The sequence below is a fragment of the Oryzias melastigma genome, linkage group LG21 (assembly GCF_002922805.2).
Source record: "Oryzias melastigma strain HK-1 linkage group LG21, ASM292280v2, whole genome shotgun sequence".
Lineage (NCBI taxonomy): Eukaryota > Metazoa > Chordata > Actinopteri > Beloniformes > Adrianichthyidae > Oryzias > Oryzias melastigma.
Window position 1 is genome coordinate 18,426,507 of NC_050532.1, and position 13,673 is coordinate 18,440,179.

The window sequence follows — 13,673 nt, forward strand, 5'->3', positions numbered from 1 at the left end:
TTCAGGAATTGCAAATCTAGTTTGAGTATTTTCTCCCCTGGCTCATATTATCCTAACACTTCATAACATTCCAAATGTCAATATACAGTTACACAAATAAAGTTTTTTCTTTTTTTTATGTTTTGAACTTCATAAAACTTTTGCAACTTTGTCTAAAGCAGGTTTTGCCTTGAAGGCAGATGATGAAATAAATTCCTGGTTGCTTTATTTATTTATGTATTTGTTAATATTTTAATAGGTAGTTTCAGTTTACTACCATTTAAACAGCTTACAAGTATTAAAAACAATAAAACAGATGATGTAAAAATGATTTTACAGTGTAAAAATGTATATGCAATCTATTATTGGTCTTTTAAATATTATTTCTATTCCTAGGACAGTTTTTCTTGGACATAGTTTCTGCAGAACGGCTGTAGTTGATCAGAGATGTTGTGGACAGGACTGTGGGCGTAGCGTATGCCTACCCCCATTTCCCATCATCCTTTTGTTGACATGTTCGCCTGCTAGCTTAGTGCCCAATGCAATTTTGGATCTATCCTGCCGTAGTTTCTTTTTTTTTTTTTTTTCTACATCACAAAAACGCTCTGTCAAACTGCATTTTTTACACTCAAATCCAATTTTAAGCATAATTTAAGCATAATTTGTTAAAATCACCGGAGTGCATTTATTTGATTTGTTTCTAAATTTGTATAATTTTGAGAAATAATAATTTTAATATAAGTTGCGTACACCACCAACTTAAAATCCTTGTTGCAACTATTGTTCCTGTTTTATTTTACATACTAAAAATGTCTGTATAAATAAATCTTGATCATCTCAAACTATATTATTTCATGCAACTTAATTAATTCTTATGTAGAAAAAGCTTGACCTTAATTTTAATTGTTGCTATAATATAGTAATAAAAGAAAAAAGAATATGAAATGTCAATTTCTACAGTGGCTTTTCCTGAAATATGACAGTTCATTATTCTAAACCAACATGTTATCTTAGTTTTTTCAGTGATAGACACTCACCTTAGCCGTAGCACCATGTTCACCGCACCTTTAAGGAACGCCGCATTCTCAAATGGTTCAACCTGCATCATGAAATGTTTGGTAGTAAACAGTTAATACTTTTTTTAAGGATCTAAAAAATCAGCATGTTAATAAAGAAAAAAATACAAAAAAGCTTTTTCTGAAAATAAAGAAAATAACCTAGATCTGTGTGTGTGTATATCTGTCAATCCGCCATTTATAAACTGTAATCCATTAATTGCAGCTGCAGGGGCAGTCATTAGGGGAAAGAAAAGGAGCAACACATAGGGGTTGTGCGAGTGTTTAACATGTATTGTAACAGAAACAAGCAGTTTATTTGACAAATGTGGAATAAAATAAGAAAAGGCTGCGGTGGCCGTCAGACTGGGTCAAAAAGTCCACCTCAATATGCTCAAGACCACTTCTCAAATAAAAAAAAAGCTTAGAAATTTGGTTACAATAGCAGTGACTCCTGGTTTGGGATCCACCCAGCCGCTGAGCTGACACTGTCTGGTAGGCAACCATTTACCATCTGAGCAGTTCCTGCTGAGAGCATCCGCTTCTAGAGACGGGCACCGATACGTACACACACACACCGCAGACGCGTGCGCACAAACGTGCACACTATTCCATCAAAGTCATTGAATCATGACAAATTAGTGCCGCTTCTGCTGAATCCCTCACCTGGGGATGCTGAACAGACAAGCCTTCTATAGGGACACTGTTGGCATCCTCCTCATTCTAGGAGGAGAAAAACGAGAGGCATAATTGTGCAAATGCTTTTAAATTGTCACTAAATATCAAATCAAAGCTCATCTCATTGAAACAGCACAGAGAATCTGATTCAAACTGACAAAAAAAGTTCTTATCAAACTCTTCAAAGCAGGTAGTTGTAAAAGTTTTGCAAAGTTTACACAAGCAGCTGCCAAATCCAATTAACTGCAATTGCAAAAAAACACCCTTTTGGTAAATGTATCAAGCTAAGAGGGACTTGGCCTCTTCCCTGGCTCTCCAGCAAAAAGACACATTCTGCATGTTAAGACGGGTGAATGAGAGGAGAAGCTAACTTACATCCTTGGCCTCGTATTTGACCCTTCGTGACTGGAGGAAAAAAAAATCAAACATGTTGAAATGTTCATACGTGCTGTAGAAATGTTGCTTTTCTCTCTGTTTAGAGTTAGAATAAAAGAAAAGAAAAGTCATGCAATGCAATGCATTTTCCAGCTATCCCATCTAATTTCAATTCAACTGCTAGAAAGTTTAAACAAAAAAACTGTAAATGACCTCCCACCATCATCATTGCTGATAAAATATCATCTATTGCATCAAACTGTGCAGCTGGTCGTGTTTTTCTAAAGCTCTTTCATCTTTGCAGCCCACATCTTCACATTTTAGTTAACTTCCGGCTCATTACAGCCTCCTCGTGACATTCTCTCTGAGTTAGCTAAAGAAACTTAGTGATTGGAGGGGCAGGAAGGCAGTGGGGGAAGTTTTGTACCAGCTACTGGGTTAGAAATGGTATTTGTTTCCATGCAGAAACTGTAAAAATGTAATGTAAAGGCCTTTAACAAACACAACAATACAAAATAATGATGTATATATATATATATATATATTTTTTTTTTTGGTGTCATATCCCTCACCCTCCCTTGATTGACGGCTGCCTTGCCCTCCTCGCTGCCCTCATCCAGTTCATCATCGCTCCACTCCCAGTCTCCATCCTCCGTCTTGTGGAGGTGTCCACTGGAGCCCGGGACTCTCCTCACCTGGAGCATTGAAATGAAATAGCAAACACATGCAATTAAGACCATATTTAAATACGTTTTTATTCATTATCTGTTTGTTTAAGCTGTGCTTAATCTTTAATTCCACTGAGGCTCTTTAAATGCCAGTGCTGACTAGCACTTTTAAAGCCTGCTTTCATCAACACTCCCAGGATGCACATTTTTGGCATTACAAGCAGATGCATAAAAAGGTGAGCTGACTCAACCACAGCTGGACCAGAGAACGATTTTTTTCATTAAAACAAACCCAAGAAAGCAGAGAAAAAACATTGAAGACCAACTCCAATGAAAATTGTGTTTTTAACACTTTCTTTTAGCAATATCTTCTCATGATGGAGGACATATACAAAGAAATTAAGCAATTGCATTTCTGGGTATTTCTTTTTTCAAACCATTGTGAATTAGAAGCAGACGAAAAAACGGCGTCTGAAAAGCGTGTAGTTGCTAAGTGAAATGCAAAGGCTACAACAGCCATTCTGATGCACTTGCAGATGAATAGATCCATGAACGTCTTTGTTTTCTTCGTCTGAGCTGGAATTTTTGTTGCACCGCTAATGTTAGGTTTGGGTTGGAAGTGACTAGAAGAGAGGCAGAAGAGAGTGTAAACAACGAAATGATAGGAAATGAAGGAAAGAGGCTAATTTTTGATGAACTTGTGCTGCTCTAAACAACTACTAAATATTTTTTTTTATTTATTTCATCTAATAATTGAGTAATTACAATTAAAAAAAATGATGGGAATGCTTTTATATTAGATAAAAAATGAATGAAGTTGGACTTTAAAACATATTAAGACAGAATTAAATGTCAAATTGTGCAAAGATAACTCCTGAAACTTCTGCTGTTGAGCAGAATTTCTCCATTATTTTGCTAATTTTAGATTTTTTGTATGATTGTGTGGTTATAATTAGACTAATTATTTCTATTCTCCTTTAATGATGAAGCTAAAGCAGTGGAGTTACTGTCTTTGTGCTGGTTGTCCTTCAGTGTATTTAAAGCCAAGGTTTCAGTTTCCTTTGCATGCTCCTTTTTTTTCTTTTTTTCTCACTCACATCCTCTTTTGTGATGGTTTCAATCTTTGTTTTCTTTAAGCCATGTTCCACTTTATTCAATAAATTCAAGTTTTTGTCACAGGGTGTTCATTGTACAGATTCTACTGTGTCTTCTAAATATTGCACAAAGCTTCCATTTCTGTTGTCATATAAATTTGCCACATTTTACAAGGTTGAATTCCCTAAACTGACTTTTTAGTGAGTCATTTTTACTGTGCATGAATCCACTAAAATGCTTCAACTGTTTTGGTTTATTCTTGTGACAGATACAGGTAATGTTGTGGTCAGTGAGTATCACTGCTTCCTGTAAAGAAAACTGAATCATAACCAAGAACAACGCTTGCAATTCAATGAAAAGTCTCCTAAAAACTTTACGACTGAGGAGTGTGATGAGAAATTGAATGTGTCAGGAGGACAGAAATACGGCTAAAAAGCTAAATCAACACAGCTGTAATGCAGACGGAGCTTGTAAAACTAAGCAGATAGAGTCATTGGCGAGGGTTGTAATTTATCGCTGCTCTGCAGTCGGGAAACACGTGCGGTACATCAGGACACGACGGGTGCAGTCGAGTGTGGGATAAAATATGCTCCATTGTATTAGAGAGAGGACAAAACACAAAATCTGTAAAGTTGTAGCACCATAAAAAACCCTCCAGCTTTAGAGAGTCAGAGTTAAGAAGTGCTCCCCTTCTGCTGGTGTCAGGTTCACTTTCTAACCTCGCAGAGAACAAAGGCTGCCTCAGTTCTGCTCAGAGTCCTTCAGCAGATACAGATCACTGCACTCAGACGCAGAACATGATCACACAGCAAAAAAAAAAAAGAAAAGAAAAAAAGTTCAATTATTTTTCTACTACTACTAGACTATATGTTTACATTAAATATCAATTCATTTGATGTTTTATTGTTTTAATTGTGTAATAAATGATTAATGAAGAAGTTGTCTTCCTCTTAAACAATTTGGTCTTCAGTTTGTGTGTTGGGCTGCCCCCTGCTGGTCATAGATAACAATGTATGTCCAGTTTCTGAATGTAAATTTACCCTTGGGTTTGCAAGAAGTAATTTCCTTGTTCTCATTTCCTTTTTTAATATAAAAGAAGCATTCTTGAAGCTTTCCCTTAATCTTGAAAGTCATTTTTTGATAATTACTGCACTGGAAACAGAATCTTTCGTCTCCTTCTCATTCTCTAAAGTATGTCTCCTCTGAAAGGGTACACGCTGTCCAGCTTTGACTTGCATAAGCTCACCGCATAAGAGAAAGCAGAAGTCAGAAAAGACTGAAATCCCTTCAGATTAAAGAAGTGGGGAGACCAAAGGTGGTCACACACAGAGTTAGGAGGACTGGGAGTTGTTACAACATCCCAGGATGACAATGCATGTCTCTGCAGGCTCTTGCTAATGTTGCTGAGTTTACAGATGACTCTGCAGGTCACATCAGCACAAAACAAAAAAGGACACTGGGTCTAGAGGACACCCACTTCCACAACCCAAGCAATCAGCTGAACATTACCATGTCTGCACCCTTTTGAGATGTTCTTTTCTGTCTTTAACTTCTCATAAACAGCTGAGTCATCGTATGATTGTGTGCAAATGTAACAAACTTTACATACACTCTGTGCTTCGTATAGGACTTCCTTATAGAATGTTTAACAGTCAGCACATTTCCCCCTCTTTTGTTGTTGCCACTCAACCGGGCTCCTGCGTAATTATCACGTCAGCGATGCACGTGCCGCCTGCTCCGACCTCCATCGCCTGATCCGGCATCCAGGCAGACGATAATGAAGCCAGCATCAGGCTGCACTTCCTGGACGCACCGCGGGAGCAGCAGAGCAAACAGACTAAATAATAATGAGCTCCTTGCTGTTAGCTTATTAGAACAAAACCTTTGGGTGAGGCTGACATTCTGCAGAGAGCATGTTTTTTTGTTCTTTTTTTTAACAATATCTGTAAAGTATTTGAGGATATGAAGGAAATACATGTCTTGTGTTGACAGTAAATCTTACAGTGTGGTTGAGTGGAGAACTGTAGTGCCACAATTTCTTTCCTGTTTAGCCAATAACTGAGTTATTTAGCAGTTGATGTTTATATCAACATACCTTCCTTGCTCTCTGAGAAATCTTTGGTGCACCGCTCAAAAGCTTTTCCACCAGATATTCTTTGTTCTGCAAGACAAAAAAAACTGAAATGGATCACACATCCATATAAGTTATAAACGACATATTAATCAATATATTCCTGAAATCACTGCTAGATCGATAAGAAAACAAATAGAGATGGACACTTAGAGACGGAACAAATACCTTGGCCTTTTGGAAGAATTTACACTTCAAAAGCTCGGCAGCTGTCGGCCTGCAGATAAGGAAGACACAAACATTTATTTATTCCTTTACAGCGATCAACATCATAAATATTTGGCTGGAGTCAAACCTTTTTGCAGGCTCCTTCTGAAGGCACATTGAAATAAGCTTTCTAAACGATTTGCCGTATTTCTTGAGCATTTCCTTGTCCTCGACGCCCGTCTCCAGAGAGGGAGGGTCGTTCTGCAGGGTGAGCATTAAAACCTGAGAGCAAACGTTGCACAGACAGTCAGTCGCAAGGAGTACATGTGTCAGGGAGGAAAAGAAACTCAAATGAGGAACTGCTCTGTGAAGCAGGGCAAACTGATAAAGCAGTTTCACTCGTTAGGATTAGAAAGTGCAAAAAAAAATTTTTTTTTTAGATTTGTTCTAAAAATAGAAAACATAATGACAAAATATTAATTCAAAGAGGATAAATCCACTAAGAATACAAGGTATATGTCTAACCATACATATTTAAAGATAGAAAATATTTGTAGGACAAAATTATTGAAGCTTTCATGTAAAAATTGTTCTGTTTATTTCAGTTTTCTCTAACTTGTTTTGTCTGCTCCTGATTCATCACAATTTGAATGAATAAATACTCCGAAAGGCAGTTTTAATCTTAAATCATACTATACATGTCCTGCACGAGAAAAGTACCACAAGAGCATGTTAAAAACACAATTTTCATTGGAGTGCTGTTTTTGGTGCAATATCTAGAGACACAAAAAAGAAGAAACATCAAGTGGTCCAAAAAGATTCACCTTCATGGGGGGGTAGCGGTGATAGGGGGCGGAGCCTGTTGCTAACTCTATAGCTGTAATTCCAAAACTCCATATGTCTGCTTTGAAATCGTAGCCTCGCACCTGTGAGGGTGAAAGCACATCATGCATGAGTACGACTGTAGCAACAACAACTCATTTGCGTCATGGACTCACCTGTTCCATCACCTCTGGAGCCATCCAACATGGGGTACCGACAAATGTTTTTCTGACTTTGTTTCGAGTCATATCGCCCCCTGCTGCTAAGAATGCACTTACTCCAAAATCTAAAAATCACACGATAAAAAGTTTAAAATGAGTAAAACGTTATTGTTTTGATTGATTGTTTAATTTTATATTAGCATTTTATTAACTCTAACATTAAAGAATATATATAGAAAAAATCTATTTCTAATATATAGCATCAATATTTTCTCCTGTAAAAAAATGTGTATTAAAAAACGGACAGCAAAAGGAGAAAAACAATAAAGCATCCAAATAATTTCTAGTATTTCCAAAAAACAAAAAATATTATCCAATAAAAGTGAATAAAACTGGATGTGAATGCTTTTAATAGCTTTTAACAAACCTGCAATCTGGACAGATCCGTCCTCTCCCAGTAATATGTTCCCAGCTTTCACATCCCTGAGGTCAACGGAACAGTAATGGAGTGAAACATCAGTCACATGCAACAGAATTGATTTTTCCAATCATGTTAGCATGTCCCAGTGACCATCACTATGCCCAGAACTCTGCCCACAGGGCAGACTGAGGTTTAAGTCTGGGTTTCAGTGACCTTGAAGTCCAGGAAACGAGTAAAACAGCACAACTCAGCTAAATAAATGAGCATGAATTCTGTTCGGACAAATTTAAAAACGCTCGTCTTTGCGTCTACAGTCATCTGTGTGACATTAAAGCGACAATAAAATCTGAGACCTCTTATAGAGTCATTTAAAATTCAATTACCCAGAGAAAACAGGTTAAATGGGATGGGAAATCGTTATGAAATAAAGGAATATTGAGCTCTTTTTATCTGTATCATGGGTTATGTAATCCGTAGTACTTGTTTGAGTTTTAACTGTATTGCCTACAGCAGAAAGTAGTTCCAGTTTGGAAATATAAGAGGAATTCTACTGCAGAAACAAGCTAACACTTACTTAAATTAGAAATGTTTTGCCCCTCAATAATCGTGTTACTGATCAGCTGAGTCGAACATGAACTTATGAATACCTTAAAAAACTATTTTTCCTTTTAATGATCCTGAAATTTCAAATATCCTTTCATGCCTTCAGGAATTGGGCCAGAGATTTCGTAATGCCTTGCTTTGATCTTTCTTATCGTTGTTTGGGTTATGGGCCAGCATAACTGACAGTCACAGCTGATCTGCCACAGTATTCAACACATGCAATGAGGTGAGGCAACGTGCTGTTTGGTGCAGGTAAGACAGTAATTTCTCAAAGGAACTGTGTTGCTGCTGTCACGGCTAGGATGGTGGTCGTATAAACATGTGGTTAAAAAGGAATCCGTGGTTTGTGCAGCATTTCATAGAGACGTCTGAGCGCTGGTTCAGGTTTACCTGTGAATCTGTCCATTTCTGTGCAGGTAATCCAAGGCTTCTAAAACCTCTTTTAAAATCGTGGCAATGATGGGCTCCTCTAAAGCTCGATTTTTATCATCTTCTTTGCTCCTGTGCTTAATTATATCCAGCATGGATCCTGAAAAGACATTGAAAAAGACAACAACATATTTACATAATTATTTCTGTTATTAACGATAAACTGGTTCAATAGCTTCTGATGGCAGTGTGGATTAGTTTGGTTTGTCTGCCATATTTTTCACATTTTTTAAATCCATTTATATATTTTCAGATGCTTTTAACCATTCAGCTATAAATAACATTATTGATTCCTTTAACAAAATTTCAGCTACTTTTTATTTAAAGCAATTTAACTAAGTTACAGAATATTTTTGCCTATTAAAATGAATAGAAAAAACTTTTAGCTGCAATAACTTCAGGATGTTTTAAACAATAGACACGCTTCAGCTATTATTTTGTTCAGGTCTTTTTATGCTTTTATTTCTCTAAATCATTTTATTATTCTTGGATACACAATGCACAATCCTCTTTGAAATCATTTTCCTCCAACAACTTTTACGATAAAAATATCATACCAATTTTAAAACGTAGTGAATTAACATTAAACTGTGGAATGTTCATGCAATTTTTTTTTATTAGCAATGGTTTATGACGTGCAGATGTTTAAAATGTGGCCATTTTTGGACTTCTTTTCCATATTTACACTATTCAGCATTTTTATAGATTCCCAATGTGAAGTCCCACTCTGATTATCTTTTCATCTGTTGTAAAATCGTATCCAGTGGTCTTTTAATAATAATTATGCTGTTTTTACCCAAAATCAAAAAAAACTATCGTTTTCTGGGACACATTTTTTGCAGAATGGCAGTGTGAATGGAGTATGGAGAATGGAGTTCATTAGAAATTTGTCTTTGAGTTGTGTGCGGGACAATTGGTGCAGAATACGCCTGTCCCTGCTTCCAGACATCGGTATGTTTACACTCTCTACTGCTAGCTTACAGCCCCTCACAAGCCCAACCTTTTTTTGACCTAACGTTAGCAACAATTTGAGTCAAGAAACACTTAAACATTCAAAATTAAGCTGAATTTTCTCTATTCATGTCCTCCATCATGAACATGTTCATAAAACCATTTTCATTATTTTGCACTCCGCCCTTTTATTATATTAAAGCTAGCATCTATGTTGAGATTGCTAACACTAGCATGATGCTAACTGCATTAGCTTAGCATTTTAATCTAAATGTCTTAAGCTAATTTAGTACTCAGCTTCCAGCAATGGTACAATCTTTTCACAGGAAAAGCAATTTAAAAAATAAAGGAACAAAACTTTAAAAAAAGAAATACAATTTATCTAGTTATTAATACAAAGGAAGTCCAATAGGTCTCCATACATAGGAAAAATTGACGCATTTTCGCATAAACCATTTTTATTTATATAATATGCTCTATATGACTGTCATTTTGGTCTTTATTCAAATGCATTATCTCGATATCTGACATATTTTTTTAAAAATACATGCTAAAACCATATATGTATAAGTGCTTTATTTCTCATTTGTATGGAGACATGTGGGACACCGGGTACCTTGGGTTTTTATGTTGGTAAGACTGAAATTGCAGTATTTTCATGATGGTTTTGGGTCAAATACAATTTTTTAAAAAGTCTTTACATAATGCATTTTGGTGATTACAGAAGCTTCAAATTCCTTCCATGACAGGATAGAATTACGATAAGCAAAGGCAGAAATGAAGTTGTGAATCTATATGATCAAAGTGTGGTTTTGAAATGTACCAAAGTTAAATCAAGAACAAGCTTACCTCCACTCAGGAGCTTCATGACCAGCCAGAGTTCATCCTTCACCACAAAGGAGGTGTAGTAAGTAACAATGTTTGGGTGGTTGCACTGACTCATTGCTTGAATTTCTTTCTGTCAGCAGAAAAACGATATTATTTATTATACAAGATATCAAAATTGAGTGCTGTTTCTTGCTTGTGAGAGCAAATTTAAAGAGTGGAAAAATATGCAAAATCAAACTGAAAGGGTATTTTACTCACCAATAGTTCATCCATGCTGGTCTGGCATTTTTCAAGGTTGATCCTCTTTATGGCCACGCGCTCCTGTCTGGGGGTGCAGAGGGCTGCCTGCACCACAGCTGTGGCTCCGCTGCCTGAAATCACAGCAGAGCGGTGAGCCAAGAGGGACTCACATCACACAGCTGGAAGATCATGTTCTTGTCTGCACCACTGCCTCGGCTTTCATGTTTGAGTCACCTCTTTTGTGTTTCGTGTGTAGCCGCTGAAACCGCTGGAATACATGACTGATTGTTTTCTTTTTAAATAAAAACGGACCAATTATCGATCAGGTCATTAAGAAATGTACACCAAGATGCTGCATGAGTGCACGTCAACTGCTTGTGTGTCAATGTGTGGTTAAAAACATGGGAATTGTTTTAGAGAGAAGTGGACTCACTCACAGCTGCAGCACTATTAGTATTGACCAAAAATATCATTACACAACTTTGAATAAGTTTTGATTTTTAAACAAAAACCAAACACTAGAATTCTGCATGTATTACTACTTGACAAAGTACTGTCAAACACCCGACTAAAGAAATGTTTTCCACTAATCTAGTATATTATTTTTTGCTTTTGTTTGCAAATCAGTGGAAGTCAATACCACAATGAAAAATGTGTGAGTGAACTTTATGTTTCAGTTTATGCTTGTTCCTCTGTGACAATCAGCAACAAAGACAATCATAAAACTAAAAACTGTAAAAGATTATCATATTTGTAAGTATTATGGGGTGTAATGATTCAACAATTCAATTCATATCATGATCTAAGGTTGACAATACGATTCATAGTCAATATTAGTTTATGTTACAGTAAAATAAACTTCCTGTAACTCAATCCAAATGGTATTTTCCAGTGTAATTTATTCTTTTTTTTATTTTTAAACAATTTTTTAATAGTACAGGTTGATACGATTAACAAGTTTCCTCAGACAGATCAATCTGGATGGATCGTAGGAATAGAAATTGATTAATATATTAATATGTATTTATTAAAGTGTGTATTTTAGTTGTATTGTCAGTGTTGGGGGTAATGAATTACAAAGTAATGAACTACTGTAATTTAAAACTGAGTAATGTCACAAGTTACAGTTCAAATTTCTGTATCAAAATTACAATTACTGGACTACAGGAACTCTCATTACTTCACATTTTGGTGTAGTGAAACCATCGGTGATTAATAAAAAATACATTTGTGTAATCAGTTGGGTCAAAAACAGTTACTGACGCATGCGCACTGATGTAGAATTGGAGATTGGTCAAAGTAAGATAAAGAGCGTGGAAATTTGGACATAGACGAATCCGTTGAAAACGAAGGCAAAACATTTCAGTTAATTGCAAGTTATATCCTGGAAATGAACTGCTTGCCACTATGTCTATATACTATGTTGGTGTGTACATTTTCTCAATTTATTTGTGTGGATTTTATTTATTTTGTTTGCTTTATACCCTTGAGAATTTGTATGAGTAGAAAAAAAGTACTTTTTTTAATTAAGGAATGAGTTAAGTAATTTAATTACTATTAAAGTAAAATAGTCAAAAATAAACTTTCCCAACAAGGTTTTGTTGCAAATAATTGTGAACAAAACTTTCTATGAGAAACATGTTTTAAAGACACTAAATGAATCAAGTTATGTCTGTCTAGTACATCTCATTACAATTCATAGTTTTGCTTGATTAGTACAGAAAGTACTTTATGCACCAAACAGCATCAGTAATGATCTTTTTACTCATCATTTAAAAGCCTGCATGTCACAGAGGAGGCTGTAGAGAAGTCGCTCTGAGACATTCGTGAATGCATGTGTGGACGCCGCTGACGCTCCGTAGACATCCGCATAGCTGAGGATTGACAGAAGAAGCTGCATTTCACACACGTCTAAATAAATGCCGGTAGGCCCTTTTCCGCCCGCCGCTCACGACTGCTCATTTCCCCTCTCCGTGATCAGAAGCAGACTTCCTCGCATACTAACCTATGACTTCCTGCAGCTCGTACGCCTCTCTGGTAATTGGCCAGCTGGTTGTCACCGTCGGTTGCGGGTGGTGGACGGGAGCCGGGGATTCGCCTTGGTCCGCCATGATGCCAGTGAAGGGATGCTGCGCTAGTTAGCAGCCTCCGCGACCGACTGTGCTGGAGGGGGGCAGAGACAGTCAGGTTTGACCTCACCTCCTCCTCCTCCTCCTCCTCCTCGGTGGTAGTGTCAGCGGGGGAGCTGCTCCACAGCCGACTCTCACTGAGCGCAACCCGGAAAATAACGGAACACACGTGTGCGCGCGCGCAGCCGCACACGCGCGCCTACTGACACACGTGCCGGCTGACTCAACGATGTGTCACTATCGCTTCACACAATGACCCCATTTAAACGCTCTGTTCGCTTCTTTTTAGAACACTCGAGGACGTTATGTTAGAAAATACGGAAATACGTAAATGGATTTTTTTTTATCAAGCAATGTTTTAATATTTTTAAACAAACTTCCTGGATGATTTCATCCCAAACAGACTGTACTTGCATGTTCTTGTGGAATGTTTCTAATAATGAATGACATAAGAAATTTAAGCTTAAAAATACATGTGTGAGTATTTCTTTATTGAAATCATTGTGAATCAGGAACAGAGCGAAAAATTTATGCTTGAAAAAGAACATATTTATGACATAGAAAATACACTTGGCAGGTCGCAAGCTTTCCATTACGTTCCGCAACGGGGTTGAGAAAAGGGGCGTGGTTGCTCCGCCCACAACTCAGAAATTAATTGCTAATGATCTACTGCCTCTCTGCAGAAACTATGTCCAAGACAACACAAGTTTTACATTTTTTTAGTATAATTTTGGCTATAAGCGATTTTAAAATAGATTAAAAAATAATCTGATTGATTGATTGATTGATTGATTGATTGATTGATTGATTGATTGATTGATTGATTGATTGATTGATTGATTGTCATTAAAAATTAAATTAGTTTCCTTTTTGCTAAATCCAAACCCAATACAGCGTGATTTAATCCTCTTAAATTGAAGGGCTGCTCTAATCAATGATTTAATCTGACCCTATTTGGGTT

General features: G+C 36.7%; 1 protein-coding gene across 3 annotated transcripts in view; it reads right to left on the minus strand.

The window, feature by feature from the left end:
* stk39 (serine threonine kinase 39) overlaps positions 1-12,959 on the minus strand; it is a 19,450-nt gene extending 6,491 nt beyond the window's left edge. The window contains exons 1-14 of one of the 3 annotated variants that reach the window (XM_024286982.2): positions 12,589-12,958; positions 10,602-10,714; positions 10,365-10,473; positions 8,526-8,664; positions 7,539-7,594; positions 7,127-7,236; positions 6,953-7,054; positions 6,277-6,410; positions 6,150-6,198; positions 5,946-6,011; positions 2,660-2,782; positions 2,088-2,117; positions 1,701-1,757; positions 1,017-1,078 (exon numbers count right to left, since the gene is read on the minus strand). In XM_024286982.2, coding sequence (XP_024142750.1) covers positions 1,017-1,078; positions 1,701-1,757; positions 2,088-2,117; positions 2,660-2,782; positions 5,946-6,011; positions 6,150-6,198; positions 6,277-6,410; positions 6,953-7,054; positions 7,127-7,236; positions 7,539-7,594; positions 8,526-8,664; positions 10,365-10,473; positions 10,602-10,714; positions 12,589-12,694 — 1,256 coding nt within the window. In that variant the 5' untranslated portion in view covers positions 12,695-12,958. Of the gene's footprint in view, positions 1-1,016; positions 1,079-1,700; positions 1,758-2,087; positions 2,118-2,659; positions 2,783-5,945; positions 6,012-6,149; positions 6,199-6,276; positions 6,411-6,952; positions 7,055-7,126; positions 7,237-7,538; positions 7,595-8,525; positions 8,665-10,364; positions 10,474-10,601; positions 10,715-12,588 lie in introns of those variants that run through there. The other 2 variants (XM_024286985.1, XM_024286983.2) reach the window with 2 other exon arrangements.
* Positions 12,960-13,673: the final 714 nt, after the last annotated feature.